Genomic DNA, 26,193 nt, shown 5'->3' with positions numbered 1-26,193 from the left:
CTCTCTCTCCCTCTCTCTCCCTCTCTCTCTCTCTCTCTCTCTCTCTCTCTCCACAAAAAACTCCCACAGTCAAATGGTTTTTTCAACGCTGCGTGCTAATTATATAAAGTCATTATGCTCAGATCTGATAGTAACCGCCCCCTCCCTCTCTGAATCAATTATTCAATAGACAGTCACACACCAGGACAGCTCGGGCCTGAGGTGTTTTAGAATGAGCTTATTCAACTCCAAGGACACCAATTATCTCCAGGGCGCCCTGTAGTCAAAGCTGTGGCTTTTCAGCACGGCAGATGCAGCGCCTTTTCACGTGTACGCGCGCGTGTGTGTGCGTCAGCATGTGTGTGTTTGTGTGTGTGTGCACGTGACATACATTCAGTGTGTCCATCCGTTATTTGTGTACTTAAGTGTATTTCTTTTCTAAGTCAGAAGTAGTAACAGCTCAGATGAGGATAAGAAAATACTCAATATTGCGGCACCACTCTCCAATAAGGCTTCCTTTATAAATAATTTAAAAGTGGTAAGTATTAGTTTTATTAATGGTTAATAAATGATTTACTAATGCTTTGCAAATTAGTCATAAGAGCAGCGATTGACAATTTAAAGAGGGAATAAAAGTAACCCAAGTAAACACACATAGAATAAATCTAAAATGTGCACATGTGAAGCATATAACATATAACATAAGACTGACAGTCTACTTAATGGATTATTAACTTATATAGCTATATTATTACCAATTTAAAAGGTAATAACCAACCCAAGGAGTTTTTCACAGTCTGCCAACTGTTTCCAATTAATGACTTATGACTTATTGTTTAATAATTAACAAAGCCATTAATCACAGTTTATAAACCCTTTAGATGGGATGAGAGGCCTTATCAGAAAGTGGGATCACAGGATACATTTGAGACCATTAACCTCTATAACAGCAGTTATTGGTGTCTTACCATAGCTCTTGAATATCACAGGACTATTTTAGCAAGGTAATTTATATAGAGTTTATAAAGTGGTTATGAAGTGACAAGAGACTCAACAGTAGACTGAATAGCAGACTGCAAGAGACATCATAAAGAAGTCAAGATAAACTACCGGTCACTGTAGGAGAGTTTAAATATAATTATAGGGATGTAAGTCATTGAATATTAAAGGAACACAGGGATGACAACAGTATAAAGTATAAACATAATAGTTTACAGACTGACCGACTAGCTTAGCAGGCTGACCTTGTAGGAATATTGTAGTGATATCATCACACCATAAAGAAGTTATATGTCACCATCATATCCCCTGTAGGGTTATTGCATATGAGATAAGAAACTACAGTAGCTAAAGCTACAGTAGATCTAAAACTAGACTTGGATTGTGTTGGATCTGCTATGATATGTGACATGTTTTTTAGGAATATACGCGATGAAAACTGAGTGTAGCAATATGACAACTAAACCATGTAGGAATAATATTGCGATATTAATAATAATATAACATGCTCACCATGATGAGATAAGTGATCACATTAATTAGCTTGGAGATCAATAGAAATATAAGCAAAACTGGAATTTGTCTGAAAAAGTCTGATATGTACGGATGCAACTATTAATTTAATAACTGCCTTAATCTGCCACGTATTTTCTTGATTAAATGATTAATCATTTATGGTTAGAAAATGGTTTTGTCCGGAAAACAATCCAAAACCCAAAGATTCATCAACTATAATATTTAGAAATCAAATATTCACATTTAAGAAGCTGGAGCCATCAGATGATGCAGAATCACGTAGATGACCTCACAGGACAAGAAAAGCAGCAAATCCTCACAAACGAGAAGCTGCAATGAGACCATGTTTGGAGTTTTTGTGGGATAAAACATTTAAATGATAAAAACTGATTACAAAAAGAATCAATTAATGGTTGCAGCTTCAGTGATATTACAGTATTATGAGAGATGTCATACTGTAAAGCAGATATAGCTCACTGTAAACTCAGTGAACCTGTGTATCATTCTACAGGTACCTGAGGGAATACCACAGGAATATTTAAGGACTGTGAGACAAAAAATCAGTTCTTGAATATTATAGTAATTTATATACACAATAGAGAGTCGTAGGTCACTATAGACTCACTAGTAGACCAATTATTCAAACTGGTCTTTGTGGTAGATCTATGACCTACAGGAGAACCACCAGCTCCTGAATATTATAGAACTACTGGAGATAAAACCAGTTAAAAGTTATATATAGTAACTATGCTGTACTTATTAATGGACCTAACACACACTGTGAGGCCTCTCACACAGACTATTAAGGGAATAACATGGATGAAATCTAAATAGCCTTGGAATTCACTGTTGACTCCCAGACCCACTGTAAGTCACTATACTGAGGATTTAGGAATAGAAACACCACAAACTATGGGAAGGTCATTATTTAAAGTTAATATTGAGCACCACAGAGATGTTATTAGTCCCTGTGGATAGATTATTGGAGAGTAATAGTGATTTTTCATTGGGCTTTTCAAGGCCAGCCCTGACCCCAGTCCATAAACAACGCTGCCGCCTGCTTCCAAATAGATCATCCGGCCCTAAATCCTCCTCATTAGAAGTTGTGGCATAAACAACTGTTCTAACATGGCCCCTGGATCAGGTCACACTAATTAACCAGCACCATCGACCGACTATTCCCTCATTATCCGCCTTCTCATCTGATCACATATAGACCGTCAAGACAGCTAACGATCAACAGACTAATTAATCAGCTGATGAGGTGCAAGTGAAGCTCCAGGTTCCCTCTTCATTTGCGAGACACATGGGAGCTAATTAGTTCAATTATTAATGCATCTAATTAAATAGTTTCTCTGGGTAATCATGGTTACAGTCTTGTCCTCCACGGGCTGCGGTGATAAATGGATCCTCTTGTCCTCTATTTTGACATACATCAACTCCAATGCAACGGCTGGCCCCGACTAAACATTACAGGCTATTCACAGGCCCTGGACCCCATTAGACTAATTGCGCTAAAAGCAGTCTGTGGCCGACATTAAAGGTGAGCTGTGGTTAGGGCTCTAATTAGCAGTCTGTGAAAATAGGAAGCCTTTTTGGCCATCTGCTGCGGCTTGCCTTGCTGTCATGTCCTCAGTGTGAAAAGGGCAGGGACAAATTTAGAAGATGTATTGTGGAAGGGCTGTTTGTCAGACATAATGCCACGAGAGGACGGGTCACCGGGACCACATTTTATACAGTAACAGCTGAATTTGGAGGAGGGAAGACTAGAAAACTGCTGCAATTTGTGGCTGGCTGCACATGGTTTTGCATATGAAACCACAGCCAGCTGTTTCTTGTCAGAGCAGAAAGAGGAAACCAGTGTTATTCTGACTAAGAACCAATTTTCCATCGTTTACATTGACTTTACATTTCCATAATTTTCTGACACATTTCTTAATTTGATTTCTTCTTTTCCAAATGCAATAATCAGGGTGTCCCAGGTAAAACACAACAGACTGAAGTTTGTTCATTTCTAGAGATTATTTTCTGGATTTTCCTCTATCTTTAGTAACGCTGCACCACTTCAGTTCAGACTGAAATATCTCAACAATTACTGCATGAATTGCTGTGACATTTAGTTCAGATATTCGTGGTTGCAAGAGGATGAATCCTACTTTTCATCCAGTGCCACTTGCAGGTCAAGATTTTACTTTCTCTAGTATTTTAATTAATGACCAAAGAGATGCAAAAGTCCTATCTCCACTCCCATCAGCCCCAGCTGTGCTTCGTGTTCAGGGCTAATAAATAGCAGGTGTTTCCATGATAAGATGCTGCACTAAGATTGTGAACAACTGCCTAACATCAGTGTGTTAACATTGTCATTGTGGGCATGTTACCATTTAACTTAAAGCCCTGCACTGTGCCGAGGTGCAGCCTCACAGAGCTGTATGGCTGTGGCTGCTCTTGGTTTTACTTTTGATTAACTACTTTACTTCTTTTACTTTTACTTTTTTTTTTATTGTTATAAGACTAGACATGTATTCTTCCATGACAGCTGAGCAGTCAAAGCTCCACACCTACTGAGTAATTGGAGTTGGACAAGGCTGTTTTATCAACTGCTGTTTGTTTCCATGGTCAGTAATGAACTGTCAAGCTCAGAATTTCTATTATTTTTTCTTTGTCAGTTAATTGACAGGAAGCAAGATATCACACAACACTGCAATTATATGAAAAGTGTTGTTTTTTTTTTTTTGAAAATTAGATAAGGATCAAATCAGAGGAACCTCGACCAAACCAAATGCAAACATCACATTTACTGCAATCAGGCATTTCACTCTGTTAAATTTGTTTTTCATTCAGGACTGAATGGCACTTCTGAGAGGAGAAAAAACAAGGTCTGACATCCACAACCGTTGATTCAGGATGAATGGAAAGAAGAGAACAACATACAGTAAAGATGCGTTTTCATACAAGCTTCACAGGCAAAGTGCTGAACGAGGCGAGCTCGGCTGACGGTGACTGAGCTGCACCTGAACTCCCAGGAGGTCAGACCACCAGGGGGAGGGTTGTTTGCTCCGATCCCTGGACTGGGTGGGAAAATGTGTGGAACAAAAAGCAAGTGACAACATAACACTACACGCCGATTTGTGTTTAATTGCGCTGAGCAACCGACTCTGGCTGATGTGAGGCGTCCATTTTTGTTTGGTTTTCATGCACCTGTTATTATCTCTTACAGTAGACTAGTACGTTGGTGTAACACTATGTAAAAGTCCGAAACTGTGATTACGGTCCCACCATCACTGCACCACTACTACCTCGGGTAAGGCACCTCAACCTTCTGAAGCGATTTTCTCAAAGCAACAGTCCAGGTCGAGCAGGCCTGTGGAGCAGAGGTTACAGGGTTTAAACTTCTCTCTTTTGTCACTTTTCATTCTTCTGTCACGCTTCATGTGTTCAACCAAGGACCTCACACCATAGAAGATTTCTTCAAGGAGACACTGTACATACGTCAGTGTTTATTCCATTTTCCCCTCTTTATGACTCAGCCCACTCTCTCCACCTTTGAGTGTGGCTGTTCGGAGGAGGGAGAAACACTCACATGAATCAGATCATGCTGTGGTTGTACTGGACACAAGCTCTCAGGTGTGAGTCAGAGGGATGCTGCTGGCTTACATCATTATTATTGTGTTGTTTTTGTGCTTGATGACGTGTTACATGATTAGACGCGTTATGGCTTTCAGTTTAGGGAAGTCGCCATTTCATTTCATTCATGCCTCTACAGTAAACACAGTGAGCGTCAGCGTTCTTGTCTATTTTAATGCAGATTTCCTGCGATCCTTATCAACCTCAATAACAGCTGTTAAAGACACAAAGAAGTTTCATACAGCTCTTCAAAATGAACATTTTGAAGGCGTTAACTGAAAGAAACTACAGATAAACTTGAGCTGTGATGTTGTTTTCCAGAAAACCTGTGAAAGATAGGATGACATGATTGGATGGGGGGCAAATCATCCAAAGAAGAAGCCCATTCAATTTTCTAATCTTTGACTTTAGAAGTTGTTATTTCAGTGGATGTTGTTGAAATCTATTCTGTACCAGAAAATCACCACAGTCTGTTTCTTTAGGTTGTAAGATGTAAGATTGAAAAAGAGAGGTAGATAATCATGGGCAGCATTGAAGATATCAATTCATGTTTCAGTAACATTACCCACATCACTATCACATTTCAAATACCTTCTAAATGACTCTATATATATATATATATATATATATATATATATATATGTAAATATGTATATATATGTAAATATGTAAATTGGGTCACAGAGGACTCAAGAAGCTCATGGAGACAATGTACAAATCCTTACATAGTTTTGTTCCTGAAGTTCAAACCCCTGCCTCATATACAGCACAGTATAGTCCTTTTCATGGATCATATTGTGGAAAGCATCTCTGGCACTTTTTATGACATTTTTGGGCAATGTTCCTCTGCTGCAGATGCAGCCCGCCGCACATGAAGGGGATTTCTTTGATCTGTCAGCCTAAAACTTGGCAAGAAAACTTTAAATACAGTTGTGCAAGCACAAACCTCTCCAGGACTGAAGCGCATTGTAATGTAGTATGGCTCTTCACACCTCCTGTGCCCGAATGAGCCAGGCCTCTCAAGCTTCTATGAGGTAATGGTAAATGGTAAATGGACTTCACTTAGGTAGAGCTTCAGTCATATCGACCACTCGAAGCACTTTACACTACAAGCCACATTCACCCATTCACTCACACATGCATACAGCACATTTTCTATGCATACAGAGCTTTTCCATCACACACTGGACGGAGGCTTTCATCGGGGGTAATTCAGGGTTCAGTATCTTGCCCAAGGACACTGGAGTATATGCGGACCGGAGGAGCACGGGAATCGAACCACAGACCTTACGATTAGTGGACGACCCGCTCCACCTCCTGAGCCACAGCCGCCCATATGAAGGTGTAAGATGTTTAAATCTGTGATGATATTTCAGATGAACTACAACACTGCCTCTGCTTCAGCGACATAATATTTCAAACAGGTAATCCTGACCAAAAGTGAACATTACAACGACATACACACACAGCCTCTCAGGCTTTAGAGGGATGATGGGATTAAAAAGTGGCTGTTGAATTTACATCATGTGGCTGTTCCACTTTACAGCACATATTAACAGCCACTTGTCGGCCACTAACTCACATGTGCCTTTTGAAACTGGTGGATACAACTTTTACAGAGATGACCAGCAGATTTATCGCAGTGGACATGTTGACTTGTCGAAATAGGAAAGTGAAATAATAATTACAATCACGGTTTTGTTCCTTATAGGTGCGTCTGTGCCAGTGAAAAGAATACAACTGTAATTAACATTATTAGTCACACCCATGGATGAATTACTGAACAGACCTGCAGGCACTGGCCTGAGGGCCCGGGGCTTCAGGGAGGTCCGGGCTCCCCAGTTTGAAGTGATTGGAACATTTCTTGATTGGAAATCCATCAAACAACAACAAACAGATTATTAGTTCAGAGTTCTATAACAGCTTAGTCTGGTAGCTGCGTTTCCATCGCACTTTTGTGCAAAATAGAAGCAAGTTTTTTTAGAAAAGTCGACAAAACCAACAACTTGAATGGTCTGTGTGATGTTATAGATAGATAGATAGATAGATAGATAGATAGATAGATAGATAGATAGATAGATAGATAGATAGATAGATGGATAGATGGATAGATGGATAGATAGATAGATTTCAAAGTTAGGGTTAGTAAATCCACCTGTTTCTATAACTTGCTTTTTAATTTGCAGTTTCAATTTGTGCATTAAGCAGGTAAATGGAAAAGCGACTGTTATACCTGCAAAAAAGACATGAAAAGATGTAAGCGCTGCCATATTGAAACACCAGTGAGTGTTAGCTGTTATTTGCCAGTGGGAAGTGGAATCTGTCAGAGGAATATGAGTGTATTGTTTGAGTATTTCTAAATAGCATGTCACTGTAAAAGTAATTAGGTAATAGTTAGATGTAATTTAAGATAAGCACTAACATTTCATTATATAAGATTCAAAGGTCATACACCTATCTGCATTCAAATGTATGCGTGTTGTACTTGTTGCGGTTACTGTGCAAAAAGTATAAAATTTAAAAGAATATAAAGGATAAATCTTAAAGGCCATTAAAACACTAAAGTGTGTATCGGCCAAGTGTGGAGGTGGATGCTGCGAGTTCACTTTCAAGCTAATACTGTGTCTGGCTTTGGATTTTCTGTTTTTTCCTTTTTCCCTCTTCAGCAACATTTGAGGAATAAATCTTCATTCTTCTAATTCACTGTGTAAAGTCACGTTGAGGCTCTGATTCAGCAGCTGACAGCAAGAGCCTCCGAGAGCCTCGCTGTGACATCCACTGCTTCATCACATTCACCTTATTTTCTGAGTTTTGGCAGCATTGTTGCAAGAAGATACCAAGATTTTATAAACCAAGTCAGTGTTCACACAGCAGGACACCATGTTTAGTCTAACAGAGACACAGAGGAGACCACAGACAATTCACATTCCACAGTACAGCTATTCTATCATCTTACCATCTTACATTCAATCGGTGTTTAATCAAACCAGATGATCCAGATGTTGCTCATCAAAAAAATGTTCTGCAGAATCTTGTTTCTGTGGCTCTGTTCTCAGAGGATGCATCACAGCTTTCAGAGCAAGTAAAAGAAACAAACTCATACTGTATATGATATAAATGTATATGTCCAGGGAGCAATCACAGTGTGCACTCATGCAGCGTGACCACATGGCAAAAAATGTCGCCTCGAGCAAGTCATACAAGCGAGTTTTCAGGTTGACTTAAAATCATGTTACACAGGGGAAATGTTTCAGTCAGGATCATTCCACCTGCATCCTTTTTTTTAGTGGATTTGAATTGGAAACAAACTATTATCTTACTATAATGATATTTATATTCATACATTTTTATGGAAAGTGAGATTTTCAGTCGGCACCAGACTAAACATCTTGAACTACTGTTTATTTTTGCAGTCATGATTGCAGCCACAGAGAACTGAGTGAAGTACCATCTGATGTTGCAGACAAACTGTTCCCTTCTCTAACGGGGATCTGTGTCTGCGGAGGTTCAAGTCTTCGGAAGCCATCCAATCCCCTGTCAGTCTGACTAAGCTGCCGAGTTTTAGATTGGAATGGGGATGTGCTCACCAGCTGTGAGATTAAGGGGAACTGATCGATGGCCTTTCTGATTGGCTCTCGCGGTGTCCCAGCAGCATCCAATCCCCTCGGTTCGGATGGTTGTCCTCAGCCGAGCCAAAACCAATTCTTCCTCCACACAGGGGCCAAATAAGATCACTGACCTGAAGCTACAAGGCCACGCTTGTAGGTTCTGTCTCCATCCGTCTGCACTCCTCATCTCTCTGGAAAGATTGAGACAGAAAGAAGGAGAGGAGAGAGAGATGAGTTTATATGAAGTGTATTTTTCACCATCACACATTTACACTTTCCTTGTTATTATTTAATGTGTATTTTCCCTGACATTTTTGTTATTTAGTGTTCATGCCAGCGGCGTTTCTACGCCACTCTCTTCAGAAATTACCTGTCAGTTAAACTCAGTGGGTGGTGCCACTGTGATGTCTCTGTCCTCACATTTCCTGTTCAGTCTCTGTAGGTGGAGCTCTTTTCTTTTTCTGTTTATCCACCGTAGGTATGACTGCTCCTGCCAGCTACACTCAACATGTTTTTTTTTTTTTATATCATTCAAAGCAATCTGCTGTTGCTGCTGCTGGAAATGTAAAATGCATGACTTCCTGTGTGGCGAAGGCTTTTTATTTATTTTTTTCTAGAGGAGAAAATGTGAGATCTTTCATGAGCTGAGCAGAGATGCATCTCTCTGAAAATGTCAGGAATCATTAGTTTAAAAAGTAAAAAGCCAGAAAATCTTTAAAAGCAAAAAACATGCAAGATGGCTTCACATCAAAGGATGTCTCCATGTGTTTAAGTGTGTAAATGTGATTCTAGTGGGATTTGGGGATTCGGCCTTTCTTTGCCACCTGAGCTGTGATCACAGGTGTGGTGCTGCCAGGACGATGCGCCGACACTTTTTTTCTCCAATTGTTAGGAAACAGAATATTTGCAGTTCGTATAAAGCTTGATGATCCAGTCATTACTAAAGCGTATGTCATGCCATCATAGTTGTCAAATTGAGATTTGTGTTGATTGATCCACAAGTCAGCACGAACAAAATCATTCCACCTTAAAAGTGGCCTTTGAGCTCAGATGATACTGATTTTATTTATTTCTTAAACAACTGGAAAGCACTGATGTTTAATGATTTTGAATAGACCAGCCCTTCACCCTGCGTTCAGAGTTTCATAAGTTGAATTTGCTGAATTTCTAGTGAGCATTTGATTCATGTGCACTGTAAAAAAAAAATAAAGTGTAAAAAATACTGGTAATTTTCACCAGTCCTCTATCAACATACCCCTGCCACCCCTGCCACCCCTAACACTCCTGACAACCCGACACCCCTGACGGTGACAGAAAATGTCTGTTGAAAAAAAGACAATTATTATAATTAATCAAAAACAGTGAAGAGAAAAAATTATCTTTACCATAATTAACATATACTACTGTTATTTTACAGGTCTCTCTATGAGTCCATATATTTTACCTTCAATATATATTAATTGTTAGAAAATTAAAAAAATTGACCATGACTGAGTTGGGGTTTCCCCATTGGCCGTTTCTCTTTCAAAATGATTTGGCGCAAACATTTTCTTTCAGCGGGGTGTTTACAGCTGCAGTGTTGCCAACTTAGCGCATTTGTCCCTGGGTATAAACACTGGGTATAAACCTGGTACATGGCTGGAATGTGTACGCAGCCAACTGGGGGCTTGGGGTGACACCTCTTGTTGCAGGCAGTCACCCAGTGGCTCTTATTGGCTCACAGTCTGCCATAGTTATTTAACTGATAACCTAGATAAACCTAGACCTCTATGGCAGTGTTACTGCAACCCAATCTTTCCGCAAATAATTAAGTTGCAAAATGAGGACTTTATTAACTATTCATTCATTTTAAAGACATTTCATCATGTGGGCAGTTATAGATGACAGATGTATGTAAACTTGCCACCTTAAGAACAGTGGTTACATAATAGGTGAAATTGGTGTGCTCTGGTACTAAGACCTAACACTTCACCCTTAGCTATGATGATGATGATGATGATGATGATGATGATGATGATGATGAACATGAGGAGGCTGCAGTGCTTCCTGTCTGCTCTTAGAGGTGATGACCAATCAGAAGAGACCATTTTGTCAAAAACACCAATTTATCTAACTTGTACAAGCGACCAGATTTCATGTTGTCATCTATCTGTATTGAAAATCTACATCTGCTGTGTTTGACCTGTACCTGGTTCATTTGATGCTGATCTGGGACATGTAGTCTTTTAGTGTTGACCTTAGGAGTAGTCATGAACATTCATTGAGGCATAGACTGTAAGAGTAAAGGCAACAAAATTCATATTGGAAAGAGATTACTGAAATAATGAACATTTGTGGCGTCGAAGTTGTCACATAATACATTGACAAAACCCCAGACGAATATCTCTTTAAAATATTTGTAGCTGCTGGCTGAAACCTGTCACATGGGAACAGACGAACCCGCCAGCTAAGGACTGAACTGGCTATTGTCAATGAAATAAACTGTATGGAGAAATTGACCTCAAGACTACATATGATCACTATATAAAGTTCTGGAACAAAATAATTAAAGACTATTTATGTGTGATCTTAAGTTGTAACCCATTATATGTTGTACATCATTAGATGAGCCTGTGTTATTTTGCCCACCCACTCTTTTTTCCTGACAATATCAATAAAAATACATTTGCAGAAGGAAATGGATTGACAAAAAAATGTAATCTAAAGCTTTCACCCACATTTCATGGCCTTTATCATCAGTCAGCTTTTGTCAGCTGGACAAACTCCGCTCACTGGTGAGGATGCTGTGAGACGTGGTTGAAAGCCAAGGCCAAAGTGAGGACGGTAAACTGCCAAAGTGCAACAACAACATTTTGATCTCTTTACAAAGAGCAGAGTGCTCCGTGAAGAAACATAAGATGCTTCACAAGAGCTCAAGTTTTTAATGCAATTATCCAAAATATACAGTGAACGTTTCACAGTCAGAAAAAGGGTTTTGCAAGTTTGTTGCAAGGATGAAACTCAGTTCGGTTTTCTCATGCAGATATTTTTGGAAGTAATATTAAAGTAGTTTTAAATTTAAAATTGAAAAATTAGGTCACTTTCCTTACAATGAAAAAGGACATACATTTTTTTTTTTTTTTTAAGTTGTATTTATATAAATTGAGATATGATACAGTTACTGTACAGTATTACTTGTGTCTGTTCTCAGTCTACCTTTAATCTTATTTTAATATTATTTTATGTAGTGTGTTAGTATTGTTCTATCAGTTGTAACATTTTTACATATCATTTTGTCATATCACTGTCTTTATGAGACAGGTCTCCATTTGCAAAATGTTTCCAACCTCATTGAGATGTAAGTAGGTAAAAGAAGTAAATGCCTTTTAAACCCTGAGGAATCCCACACATTTTCTCTTTGGAGACCTTAAACTTATAGAAAATACCACTCTCTCCACATACAGTACTTACAAGTGGATGACTAATTAAAAAGAAAACCTGTATAAATGACTGGAGAAACATATCAAACGCAAATGCCTCCATAAGGGTCATCAGAGGTCACTGAATAGTTTAATGAAAATGCTGTGAACATACTGCACGCTATGGCTTTTAAAGTCGCCCAACTGAACACTTCTGTGAGATCTAGCAGTGATGTGTTCGACAGCCTCTTCACCTCCATCACCACAAGAGAAATTCACTCTCTCTTTATGTTGCTTTTACTTTCATTTGTCACTCATCTGTGTCTGAGACTCACTTTAAAGCCTAGATTTTTCCATTTTGTTGTTCACTTTCATTTCTTCTCTAAAATTTGAATTGATTGAGTGCGTAATAGGTCAGGCCCCATGAGCAGCAAATCATTAAAAATAGAGGAGACAAAAAAGTGCACATCATTATAAGCTTTAGATGACTGTGCTGCCATCTAGTGGACACTGTGGGAACGTTGCTTTGTTTTGGAGACCAAAGAACTCTCTGTAATAATGGAGCATTTCTCACTTCTCCTGCCTCCAACCTGCTATTTTTAGCAGTTGCACACAGGAAATTCCTCCTCTATGAAGGCTTTAGTGAAATGCCTCCTCTCACGGTCATCTAATTAAAGTTAAGCTCAAAGCGAAACTGCCGGCCCTTGGAAGAACTAAAACAGGCGTCTTATTAGGCAATGTTTAACTTTAATTTCCTCTGGAACAACCAATGTTTTTACAGTATTTACAAAAGGAACATTCATCTACAAAATGCTGAATACGTGTTTTACTTACTTATTTTTCACAATGTGTGGAAGGCTACATTCTTTCTGTACAGCATCACTGTGACATAACTGGATTTAAGAACAACAACACCACAGCAGTGACTGAGTTCATGCCCTTAATTGACATTTGTTAGTGTTTGTTTTGTTTTTATGAAGTTTAAAAGACTTTAAGTGACAAAGTTCACATCTGATGCTGGGAAAAGATCAAATACAAGAATTATTACATTACATATTACATTTATTATACTGGTGAATACATTTAAATGATGCATTTAGTCATGGCTATATGACAATATGAGCAGTAAAAGAGGGAGAATGACAAGGCCAAAAGCTTGAGGTTTACTCCATATAATTTCTGTCTACATAATTATACATTTGTTATAAATTTGTGCCACTAATGTACAATATGATTGGTCCTCAATATATATCAAGTAGCTTTAATTTGAAAGTGATTAACACACAAAAAACCTACAGCTAGATGTTATTGTTCCATCACAGAAGAACTGTGAGGCTGCAGGCAACAATCAGTTTCATTATCAATACATCTGACAAATATTTACCATAATACTTGATTGATTGTTTAGAGTGCAAAATGTCAGAAAATAGTGAAAAAAGGCCCATCATCATTCCTTAAAGCCCAAGAGAACATATTATAATGGCTTGTTTTGTCTGAGCATCAAAAACCAGTGAATGTTTGGCATTTTTACTTAAGAATGACTTAAGAAAATAAATCAATTATCAAAATTGTTGCCAATTAGTTTTCTGTCAATTGACTTATCAATTAATCAACTAATCATTTCTCCTCTAGAGTACTAGTTGGATACTGGGAAATAATGAAACTACCATGTACTGTCGGGGTCAAAACGGCAAAGTTTTGGCACGGGGTTCCCTGGGAGTATGAGATATTACAATCAACAGGATAGCAAAACACTATAGCTTTCAAAAAGTACAATTATGATGAAACGATAAAAAAAAGTTCTATACAAATATAATGTTTATTAAAGTATCAATAAAGACCATCAAACAGTTTTTTCCCTCATCTAAACATAAAACATAAAACCTGCTGAGCAGCAGAACTGAAGAGTTAACATGTTATTATACAGAGAGGCAGTTTAACAGTACAAGTAACCAATCACACAACTGCAACAAGATGCTTAAAGCAAGCTTCAAATGTGACATGTCGGCATGTTCACTCTGCAGTGTCAGTCCACAGTGAGTGACACACTGTGAGCACAGTGATGAGGGACACTGTGCTGTTGTGTGAAAGATCAGCAAATACTATATGTTGGTTTAAGTAAGGTAGGCCGAAGCCTGAACATTTACTGTCATCACTAGTCAGACACGCAGGCCTCCATGTTGTGGCTCTGTTTCGAGATGAACAGATGAACTGTCGGATGAGTTTGTTACTGCTTTTATTTGAGAAAGCTACAGCGATAAACCAGCCAGCTGCTTGGAGCGTATCTGTATCTACTCTTGGAATCAGCAGTAATTTTATAACTGCGTTTGTATCAAAGCCGACTCTCCAATAGGAACCTGTAAGAGCCTTTTATGAGCTAAGAAAAACTGTCTGTTTTCAGCTGCATATTCCAGCTAATCCAAGGTTGTTTTGAAATCATTTATATAAGGAGAATTTTCTCAAGCTATAGAGGAGCAATTCAGTTTATCAGAAAAATTCTAATTCAATATCACAAACTTTTCACTGGATGAGAAGGAAGGGTGTGAAAAATTGTAATCTGAAAAGTAACTAGTAAATACAGCTGTCAGACAAATGTAGAGTAAAATATAATCATATTTGTACCTGGAATTAGTACTTGTTTAAATGTGTGTGTGTGTGTGTGTGTGTGTGTGTGTGTGTGTGTGTGTGTGTGTGTGTGTGTGTGTGTGTGTGTGTGTGCGTGCGTGCATGTGTGTGTGTGTGTGTGTGTCTGGAGACTCCTGCTGTAGCAGGAACTACCACAGAGGTGTATTGAGGACTTTGGCAGGTGTGTGTGTCTGTGGACAGATTTTGACATTACGATAGAATCACAGTTTGCAAGATACTGATACAAATCTCGACAGATGTGTAGTTGAGATCAAAATGAAGGCCAAGTTTGAAGATGGGTGTGGTCCGACGCATGAGCGCTGAGTACTCATGTAATAATGTGGTAATGACTCCTCAGCACTCATGGGTCAGAAGGTCAACATGTTGATGCGTGTCATGATGTGATCGCTTGGCAAGATGGTGTCTAGTTCTATTTATTTGTTTCTTTGAATATATTTTTTGAACGCTGATGAAGGGAGACTAACCTGTAGTTTACAACAAAAACAAAACATCAGAGAAAGGTCTGTTTTTATGCTTTACTGTCCTTTTAATCGTCTTGTGACGTGTTCTCAGGGTCCAGTCCCTCAGGTTGGGAACCACTGTCCTATTCAACTATAACCTCTGTTTTGATGACAACAGTCGAATTCCTCCTCGAGTAAATATCTGTCTCAGCTCACAGCAGAGAAACCAAAGCAACAAAAAGCACAGAAGTTGCCAAATACATGTTCTAATATCTGCCTGTAAATTGTGTAGTTGCAGGCACCATCCAAACCTCTCCACCAACCATCCATGTTGCTCAGTGTGTGAACACAGGGTTGGTGTTTGGACCACTGTGCATAAACTCTACAGTTTTCTCACACTGCATGTAACCTCTTAGTTCCCTTTAACGTGGCTCCATACACACAACATCCCTTCAGCTGATCATCCACTGACTCAACTGGAAACAATCACACCGACTTCCTCCTCTTGCCAAACACGTTGTTGATGAGTTTGGCCATAGACTTGGAGCCGCTGTAGCGTCGTCGGTCGGCTCTGTACTTCAGGTGATCCATCACCTGTCGGATGAGTTGTGTGAAGAGGTTGGCGATGTCCTGGTAGCTCTCGGCCGCTGACACCTCCTGGAAGTGACAGCGGTTCTCCTGAGCCAGGCAGCGGCCCTCGTCCTCACGTACCTGCCGGACGTGACACAGGTCCTGCTTGTTACCCACCAGACACACAGGAACCTCCGAGTCCCTGAAACACAGACCGGTCAGTGTGGGTGAGGAGGACGTGGATGCTACTCTCAGTTCAAAAGGTTTAAGAGATACTGCGAACTGCTATATGACATCTTCATCAGTATAAGTGTTGTATAGCTTGAAATAAGTGTTGGAAGAAGCAGATACTAAATATATGGCGAGTAAAATTATTAGTAGCAAGAAAAACATCTTTTAACTTAAGATTAAGGAACTATGGAAAAAAACTTCAAGAAGCAAATATAGCACTTCAGCCTTTTCTTTACTTCATATAGATCCTCATATAATAATAACAATAATAATAATAACAATAGATGCTCATAATGTCTTTCTATATTAACTTAATACTGTAGTTTATATGCTTTATTACATTTTAAACTATATTATATTAATATTAACCCAGACCTAAACACATCGTTATGTCACTTCACTTGAGACACTCTTGGTTTAAAACTCTGGTTGTGGGGGTTCTATATATATTCCTTGCCTTGTAATTTAATTTCTTTCGCATAGGTTCTATTTGTATTTCTATTTCTATTTCTATTTGGTTTTCTGTAAACCAATAAAGTTTAATCTTGTCTTAAATTATCTGAAAAATAAAGCAGGAATGCAGAAAGTACCAAACGCTGCAGTTCCTCTAATGACCACTAGAGTCTAGCTGCAACAGTGAGTCAATCTCCCATCTTCAAATGTCAGACAACAGACAGCAGAAATAATCTTGTTTACAGCCTGGTACAACAATAGTTGGAGTGGACAGCAGGTGGAGTCAGGCACTGACAAGATGGCGAGAGTGGAGCAGCTCACTCTGAGCTTCAAAACCGCTCTTCAGAAACCTTTGGGTGATGTCATGGAGGCTACGTTCATCTTTAATTACAGTCTATGACCTTATTCTTTACATTTATTTATCCCTTTTCTCTTGAACTGACTTCAATAATTTCCTTTCCAAGCAATTCTATAATTGTACATTTTATAAGCTCCTTATTCCTCTTAAATACTTCTCATGTTCTACCTTCATCTATGAACTGCTTCCAAAACAGGGCAAAAGTGTAAGTTTCTTCCTCATGACAAACTTGACCTCCCCTCATGTCTGTAAAGCAGACATTTGACTAAGTGCATGTGATTTACAACCACATAAGCATGAGTGAATGTAATATTTGCCCTCCTTATCTCCATCGACGTCTGATCACTGATCTATGTTTATACTCACATACTTGTCAGTGACTAAATACATCTCTTCCCTCAGCGTTATCAGGATATGACAGGCAGCTTGATGGATGTGGTTGGCCCATTTTGCAGCAGACTGAATTTTGATGCCTGTAGGTTTGCAGTGAATCACTCACTCGTCATCATGAATCATTTATCAGTTTGTCAGGGCCAGTCGGGACTCCCAGCATTCCTCAAACTCCAAACTGCATTAGGATCCCTGTTCAGCTTCAAAGAAAGTAGGGCAGCTATACTCTGTTTGTTTCTGTTCTCCTATAGTGTTTACAGCACGTCCAGGTAATAGATACCTCCTAACATTTCTTTGCTTTTGATATTTCAGTTTTGATAATTTGAAGGTTTTAACTGCAACTGAAGAGTAACTTCGCAAACAAAAGAGTTAATAATTAACACTTATGTACATAAACCTTTTTATAATCCACTGGATAAACTCAAAATGACGCAAATACCAAACTAAAAACAAGATATTTTCAATTACATTAGATTTTTACTCAACAACAAAGATTCATTCTAAGGGATAATGTCCGATAGAGTTTTGGCCAATACTCCTAGCTGACTTTTAAACGCATTTCTAATATTGTTTATACTTTTTAACCCACATATTAATATGTTAAGCCCCATCTGGCAGAAATATAAGCCTCAGTAAAGGATACAGTTCATGCTCAAATTCACAGCATCTCAACTATTCTGAGGCTCTCCAGCTTTTCTGTTCACTGTCTGAATCACCTCATAACAAAATCCCCTCAGTGTGTTGCTTCTGACCCTTTGCAGTTGTCCATGCGCGTCTCCCGAATCTGCCGAAGGATGTTCTTGGCGTTGATGAAGGAGGTGCGGTCGCTGATGTTGTACACAACCACAAAGCCATCTGCCCAGTCCACCGGCTCCTCCAGTATACACCTGGCCTCCGAGCTCTGCCGACGACAACACATGCTTTTATTCTGAAAATCACACTGGCCAGAGTAAATTCAGATTCCACAAATGTGTAGTTTTGTTTTTCGTCTTTTTTTAAGTAGGTACAAACTCATGAACAGGCAGCATTAGTTTCCTGCTTTCTGTAAGCTCCACCAGCCCGTTCTTGTCTTCATCCAATACTAACCCTAACCCGAAACAGCCTGACACACTCGCCTTTAGCCAATCACTTGAAAGTTGTCAAACTTTTAAAATGTTCTCCCTCTCTCTCTCTCTCTGTCTTTCTCTCACTCTCTCTCTTCCTGTGCTGTCAAATGTCATTCAGTTGTCAGTTCGCCACCGTGAGGACTGCGTGACCCACTTCCACTCCTTTTGTTCCTCATCACCACCTCCAGCGTCTCGGCTCCTCTAGGGGAAGTTTCCAACATACTGAACCTAATTCATTGGACTGCTACCCATGGTGATCTACCAGTCCACCAGCTTGCACCTTGGATCCCATGGAAGTTTGCACAGACATTCCTGGTGATGGATTGCCCCCCTGCTCCCTCAAGGATGAAGTGTAATGTATTGTACCTGCAAAACTAATTCCCATCATCCTCAGCTGTACTTTGTGAACTTAAAGCACCAGCAGACTCCACCGAAAGTTCTCACTTCTTATTGGCTGATACCTCAGACATGGTTCAGTTCAACCACCGTTCGAAATCAGTGTTTGAGGTATATTAAATTGCCAGTAACCATAGGAACTTCTGCTATGTTGCTAAGTTACCAGACAACTGAGAGTGGCCTAACCACGAGTTTAATTGATGAGAAACAGATTTTTGACAAGAAATAATGAGTAATAACAAGCGGACAAAAAAAAATATTAATAATAACAATCAGATAATAATAATATAATATGACAAGGTTCACTTGTAATGAGCAGACGAGACTAAACTAACCACCAAAATGACAAAACAGAATTTGTAAAGGTAAAACTAGAACTGGCGCCAAAAATAAAATAGAGTAACAGAGGGAATCTGTCTGTGGCCGGCTTTAGTGACCTTGAGCAGAAATAAACAGCGTATGAAGGACAAGAGGCCCAAGGACATGTCTGAGCCTTCAAACAGCGATGTCTCAGCACTGTAAAAACCCACTCATCCCTCTGTCTTTATTGGCTCCATACTTTCTTTATGCAGTCCAGGTCAGGAGGTCAGGACATCCACTCTGTGTTTCTTATGAGAGGGCGAGTTACAGTGAGTTTAACCGACAAAGACAATGAGCAGCTCTTGTTCTGCTGAGCCCAGGGGTATTCCAATAAAATACTAACTCTGCAGTAAAAGGCCTCTCAGGTCTTTTGGTCTTGTCGAAGGAGAGGTAAGCAGGTTTGGATGGCTCTTTTCTTCAAAGAGACAGCCACTGGCGTACATCGCCTCGGGATACTCTCATAAACCCTTTGGATTCCCAACTTTGTGCTGTTGGAGTCGTACACGTGCCGTCCCAGTGTAAATATCTGACCATGGTTCAGTCAAGGTCACGGACATGTGCTGCAGCTTCAACCTGGAAACCGGCCCCTGTTTTGTTTTTGTTATGTGAAATCCTTGTAGTTCCAAAACAAGAAATTATTATGTTCCCACTTCAGCTGAATGGTTTCCAAATATTCCACCTTACTTTGGCTTTAAAAGCCTTTTTCAGCTTCCGTGGATGAACTGAAAAATAACACTAAAAATAACATGGCCCTCGAGAAGCAGGTTTTCTCTCAACAGTAATATTGCTGTAGGTAAAATAAATATTGTCTGAGGTCTGACCTGTAAATGATGATTATTATAAGTCACACAAATGGCTGGAATATGAAATTTAACTTCCACATGGGCGACCTGTGTGTACAGATTTCCCGTCCGTCTCAGATTCTCATTTGTTTAACCTGTTCCTTCTCAGGGGCGTCCATGTGTTAAGTGCATTTCCAGTTCACCTGATGAAATGCAGGAGGAAACCAAGAGTCCCCCTGCAGCTCTTCTTTTCTAATAAAACGCAGGATTAAGTATACACATTGTTAACTGTCCAAAAGCATGGAGGGGTTAGCCATATTAGATGTGTCTGAGATGTGCTGTACCTGAGAGCAGGGATCAAAAACCTCCAGGTTCAGCTGCCTGCCATCAATTGACAGTCTTTTATGGTACAGAGAATCTGTGAGGAAAAAATAGAACAAAAAATTAAAAAAACATTGTGTATTCATTGAATATTTGCATCCCATGTGTGTATGTATGAATTTTAAAGATGTGCTACATTTGTGTTTTGGGAATTTTCGGCATTGTGTCATTGAATTTCGATGAGATACTTTTTACAGCAGTATATGGAATCAAGCCAACAAGGTATCCTTGTCTCTTAAAGAAATATTAAGCATCAAAAAAGCCTTCTTCCAAGATGATAAACTATTCCTTTAAAGCTGGAGTAAGCAGTAATGTCTGGGCGTCAATGGGCAAAAGCTCCATAATCACCTTTCAGCATAATATAATTCAAATGGTGTGAGAGGAAACGAGACGTCTGCACCACCTGTTTTCAGACTCTGTGTTCAAATCTAGCCAGATGTGTGAAGGTGTGTGTGTGTACGTCCCTTCAGATGGATATGTGTCAATATCTGCGACGTGTTTCAGAGACGGAGAGAACTTGCTGCACTTCTCCTATAATATCAAAATGTGTCGTAGATATACCCTGAATGTTGCTATTAGTTTAGCGTTTTGCTAACTGTAGCCAGAGGCTCACGGCTGTGTTGCTTGTGTTGCTTAATGTTCGTGTATGAAGAGAGCTGCAGGAGGGTGGTTATATCTTCAAACTGTGGCTTTTTTTTCTTTTCTTTTTTTTTCTTTTTGTATATTTCTGCCAACCCCAGCTTTGAGTCCATGAACGCTGTGGTAAAATGTATGTGACTCCACAGCAACATCCATGGTTTCTGTAGACGAACTGTGTTTCCAGGACCGAAACCAAGCCCCCATCACAGCACCATTTCATCCAATCTGGAAGCACTTACTGGTGTTGGAGGCATATTCACCGATGAAGCGCCTGGTCAGGAACCGCACAAGGACAGCTGGAGGAAACAGACGAAATGAAAAACAACGAAATGAATCATGGCATCATTACACTCTCATCCCTCACAGGTGGCAGCGGTGGGGGGGGGGGCAGCCCTCTTCCAATCCCACAGGCACAGCACAGTGCCAACAGTCTCAGGGTCTGGAGAGGTGAAACTGTAGCCGCGCATGAAAGAGGCTGCATGGCTTTGCTGGAAGTTCTGTCTGTGTGCATATCTGGCGAGCTGAACGGTTACATTACATTTCCCCCTCTGCTTCGCCTCCACATATAACAGACTGTCTGGGCCAGGTTTGGTCCCACAGACAATCAGTTTCAAATAAAGGCTGAAGTTTCAAGCGCTGAACATCATGTGGCTGATGGTGGTCGTGGGCCTCTCTGGAGGGGTCATACAGGGGTTATACTCAGGTTAGCAGGACACACAAACATGGATAAGACACAGCGAGTTATCCATGCATGCTAGAAAATGCAAAGGAAACTTAAAGACACAGGAGCAATTATTTTTGTAGTCACGCAAACTGATGTATTTACAGAGCTAAACAACAAGAAAACCACAAGCTCCTCTTTGGTGTCATCTTTTTATCGTCTCTTTGTCATTCTTTCATTGCTTTTATACAACATCTATTCTCTCTAATTATCTATTATCATTTATACTGAAGTATGCTGTATGTCTTCCCTCTTTAACTTTACCTTATTTCTGTCCTGCTTTTGTTTGGCCTGACTGTCCGGCCTTCTGAGCCTCTTACCGATTATTGCTTTTGCTTCGATTGCCGGAACATTTTGTAAACTCTGTTTTTAAAGGTGCTATATAAATAAAGTTTTTATCATTATTATTATTATTATAATAAAATTACAAGCATGCATTGAAAGCAACAGGTAGAACAGTGAGTAGCAGACACACTTGCAGATGCAGCCCTCAGAGGCAAAAGCATCTCCACAGTAACAGCTCTGCTTCACTGCCAGGATGAGTGAATGGAGTGGTCCCATTGTTTTATGAAGCTCTTCCACAGACAGCGCACAGCCCGTCAGTGTTCACCACCACCACAGACACTGAGCACTGATATATGCAACGAGACCCCAAGCAGCAACACGGGTCCTATAATCCCCCTCTGTGCCCAGGCAGCATTTTTCACTACAGTTTAACGATGACACAGGAACATGTTTGACTCACTGATTTAAGTTACGGTCACATAAACTGGTGAAAGTCTTGGAAAATATGCCAGAGGCATCATGGGAAGTTGCTCAAACCAAAATACAGTTCTGTTTTACTTATTACTTCTGTAAACAAAGAAAAGTGGCACCAACTGCCAGCGCACTGAGGAGAGCCAAAGTAAAAGGCTTGATCTAGTTAATTACAACATAAACAAAACCACTGGTGGGGCGTTTCAGCTCCTCTACAGTACAGCTCAGACTGCTCGATTCAACCTCTGTATACGTCACGTTTTCCCTCCTCCGACCTCAAAATCAGTTCCGCGACTGATGAGTCTTCATTTTAACAAAGGCAGGGGTTTGTCCGCAGGCAGAAATAATCTCATTATTTCAGTTAAACTGCAGTGAATGGAGCCAATAAACCTCTCTTCTGGTTATGTAACAAAAAAAAAAACAAAGCCCAGGGAAAAGAGGAGCTTAAGTTTGTTACTACTGATGAGATGTCCAGGCAAGAGAGGAGACTTAGTGAGACCTCGAGATGAGGTTCCTGAAAAAGTGTTAATAAATCAACCTTTTTCCACTTGTGGACATTAGAAATTTTTTTGTCATTTGGTCCAGAAAAACACAGCCTCATTTTGTCTCTGGTTGAAAGATTCAGGCCTGGGGCGTCGTGTAGCGTAGTGGTTTAAGCAGGCGCCCCATGTGTAGAGGCTATAGTCCTCGCTGCAGTCGGCCCCAGTTCGAATCCCGCATCGGACGGCCTTTCGCTGCATGTCATTCCCCCTCTCTGCCTCCCCGTTTCCTGTCACTCTCCACTGTGCTGTCCATTAAAGGCATAAAAGCCCAAAAAAATATACTTAAAAAAAAAGATTCATGGGCGCCTCGGTGGCTCCAGCCCGTGTCACATGGGCTTGGTCCCGGATGCAGCGGCCATGGGTTTGGGTCTGACCCGCGGCCCTTTGCTACATGTCGAACGTGAGAATGGTGACTATGGTGTTTTCCACACACAGCCCAATATACGAGCGCCACCAACAGGGTTTTGACTGGAAAGTTACCAGTAAAAATCTCTGGAGCTTCTGGGAAACTTCGACACGAGCCTACAGAAGTGAGAAGCTTAGAAAATAATTTCAACTATCTTGGTAATCGATTTATCGTTTTAGTCATTTATGAAGTGAAAGTACCGACAGATTGCTACAGTTTCTCAGGTTCCAGCTTCTCAGATGAGAGACTCCGCTGTCGCTCTTTGTCATATGTCACAGTAGCTGAATATTCTTCAGCTTTGGACTTTTAGTCCAAAACAAAACAAAACATTTGAAGATGTCATCTTGGCCTCTGGGAAGTTGTAACTGACATTTCATAAACCACACGATTAATCAAAATAATAATCAGCAGATTAATCGATCATGACTATAATTCCTCAATTAATTTAGAATATAGCAAAATAACCACACACCATGACGCATTAACAAGTCAGTGTCCTCAGTGCTGTTCAAGGTACATTTAGACAGTTTTCTCTAAAGCGTTCACAATGAGACGCTGACTTTGAGCTGTTCTCTCCTCTATTTACATCTGTGGTTCAACATACACCCACTGCTTGTCGATGAAGTCTCTGATTAAACTAAAGCATCTGAAAGCATGTAGGACAGGATTTTAGAAAACACAGACCTGTGTTAAGAACGGGCTTTGTAAATAACCATATTTCATAGTTTTTAATCCTTAGAACAGAGTCTGTTATGACGTCCAAATAGCTTAGAATCACTGATCCATATAGTTTACATTTAATTAAAGTAATTTCTGAGTCAGGTAGAATTGTTGAATAATTGATTAGCTGATCAGAAGAAAGAATGCCAAACATTCTCTAATTACAGCTTCTCTAATGTGAGGTGTTCCTGCTTTTCTTTTTTTTTTTGGGTCCTGGCTGGACAAAATAAGTGACATGTCACTGACCAAATGATCAATCAATTCAACAAGAAGAATAATCTGCAGATTAGACAATGATGAAAATAATTATTGACTGATCTTAATTACTTCCACATGATTGGAAGTAATTATATTTTACATTTTTAATCCAGCTCAGATGAGTATGTTATGTAAAACATCTGAACACTCTGATACAGTACAATCAGGTTTTTAGTTTAAATTAACTCATTTGAACATGTGGATGGAAAACAAACTGAGGTTTAACACACACAGCTTCTGTCTTCTAACCCGATGAAGTCCAAAGACATCATTTGAAACTTATTTGAAAGATTTAGTAAATAATTTACCAAATCTCTAATTTACTAGAGGTTTCCTACACTTATAAACTTTTCTTATTCAAACACATGTATAAAAGTATGAAAATGTTGTACAGTATTTTATAAATAAACTTTCCAAGACAACTAGTCATTTATTGTACATCAAAAATATATGTGACATTTGAAAAACACTGTCATGAGTACTGAATTGTGTACTGAAAAGAAAGAAACCAATAGCCGTGTTAAACGGCGTCATAAACACTACAGAGATGTTGGCAGAAGGTCCACACGTATTCTTGTTTGAAATAAAAGCCACTCACCTGATTTCCCAGCCCCCTGGCTCCCCAGCAGGGCCAGCTTGATGTCGTTCATGACTGTGCTCTGTCAGCTCCTCAGCTGGCTCTCTGTGTTGTGTCTGCTATCTGGGTTAGCGTCTAACACTAAATGCTCCTTACAGTCCAGGCTGGATGGGAGTTCAGGGCCGCCCCCCCCTCGCTCCCTCTTCAAAGGGCTGTTTCACTTTTTTAAAGCCAGAGGCAGAGGAGAGGAGGGGAAACAAACGCCTCCCCCCTCTTCTGTGTGTGTCTGTGTGCCAAGCGCTCTTTTTCTCTCCCTCACACCTCTCTGGTCTCTGTTTTCTCTCTCTCGCCTGCACCGAACATAGCTCACTCTCCCCACTTTTCCCCCTCAATCCATCTGTTTTCCTTCTTTCTTTCCTCTCTTGTGCCTATATATCTCTTTTTTCCGTCTCTTCCCCCTCCTACAGAAAGGTTACTCAAAGGTCACGGCTGACTAAACCTATTGTGCTGTTCCAGCTTCAACACTGTAACTGTAGTCCAGCTGCCATCTATGGACGTTAGGGTTGTTTTTCATAGTGGCATTTTATGGAAGCTCATTCCTGCCAAGAAAAGAAAAGAAGCTGATGAAATGGCAAATGTGAAAGTCCTCATGGTCAGTCAAAATCATTATATACTAAGTAAAATTAACGCAACATTCTCAACTTTGCTCATAATTTCCTGAAAAACTTTTCCTCATAATTTCTCTTTCTTCTTCCAGTAATATTCTCTGTTATTAAGTGACTGCAAACAAAAACTTATTTCCTATTTTTCTTTAAAAATTACATTGTGGGTAGGTGAAAAATAATTCATTAACACTTGTCAATATCCATCAGAGATTCCTACAAAGACAACAAAATTCTAAACTGTGATTCTTCATGACTTTGAAAACGACACAAGTTGGCAAATACTCATAGTGAATGTATGTGCAGAACATTTAATGACAATTTATGCTGTAACTTAATTATGATTATTGTTTCTTTAATCATTGTATTCAGACACTTCTCTAAGATTAGGGAAAGATTGTGGTCTTGGTTAGAGGCACAGGGCAGCATGTATTTATATTTACTTCATTAACATTCAACTAAAACCTTTTGCCTAAACCTAAAAATACCCAGCACTCACGCTCCTGCAATTTGCACTAAATTTCAAACATAATTTCCCACAATTACGACTGAATGTGATTATCATTCTGGCAGAAATGGACTTCCATACAATGTGGCTTTGTATCCAGTTCAAATGAAGAAAAACTGTATCTTTATTTCCTCGGCCGGTGGAGTGATTGTTGACCTCTCTGTGAT

The 26,193-nt window shown here is 39.7% G+C and overlaps 1 protein-coding gene across 1 annotated transcript; it reads right to left on the bottom strand.

Moving 5' to 3' along the window:
• Positions 1-12,851: 12,851 nt before the first annotated feature.
• LOC111649165 (ras-related and estrogen-regulated growth inhibitor-like protein A) lies at positions 12,852-25,148 on the bottom strand. The gene is made up of 5 exons (XM_023398918.2): positions 24,878-25,148; positions 21,116-21,172; positions 20,201-20,274; positions 17,965-18,113; positions 12,852-15,982 (listed from the first exon to the last, which is right to left on the bottom strand). The coding sequence occupies exons 1-5, from the start codon at positions 24,927-24,929 to the stop codon at positions 15,697-15,699; spliced, it is 618 nt and encodes a 205-aa protein (XP_023254686.1). The 5' UTR covers positions 24,930-25,148; the 3' UTR covers positions 12,852-15,696.
• Positions 25,149-26,193: the final 1,045 nt, after the last annotated feature.

The sequence above is a fragment of the Seriola lalandi genome, unplaced genomic scaffold (assembly GCF_002814215.2).
Source record: "Seriola lalandi dorsalis isolate HSWRI2012SDOR001 ecotype SW California unplaced genomic scaffold, Sedor1 jcf7180002050061, whole genome shotgun sequence".
Taxonomy (NCBI): Eukaryota; Metazoa; Chordata; class Actinopteri; order Carangiformes; family Carangidae; genus Seriola; species Seriola lalandi.
This window is presented reverse-complemented; position numbering and strand designations above follow the sequence as displayed.

Bases quoted from the DNA above. Each gene is read 5' to 3' on its own strand.
- LOC111649165 (XM_023398918.2), bottom strand. From the start codon at position 24,929: ATGAACGACATCAAGCTGGCCCTGCTGGGGAGCCAGGGGGCTGGGAAA. The intron at 21,173-24,877 runs GTGAGTGGCTTT...TGTTTCCTCCAG, and splicing joins CCAGGGGGCTGGGAAATCAG to CTGTCCTTGTGCGGTTCCTG. The intron at 18,114-20,200 runs GTACAGCACATC...TGTCGTCGGCAG, and splicing joins TTTTTGATCCCTGCTCTCAG to AGCTCGGAGGCCAGGTGTAT.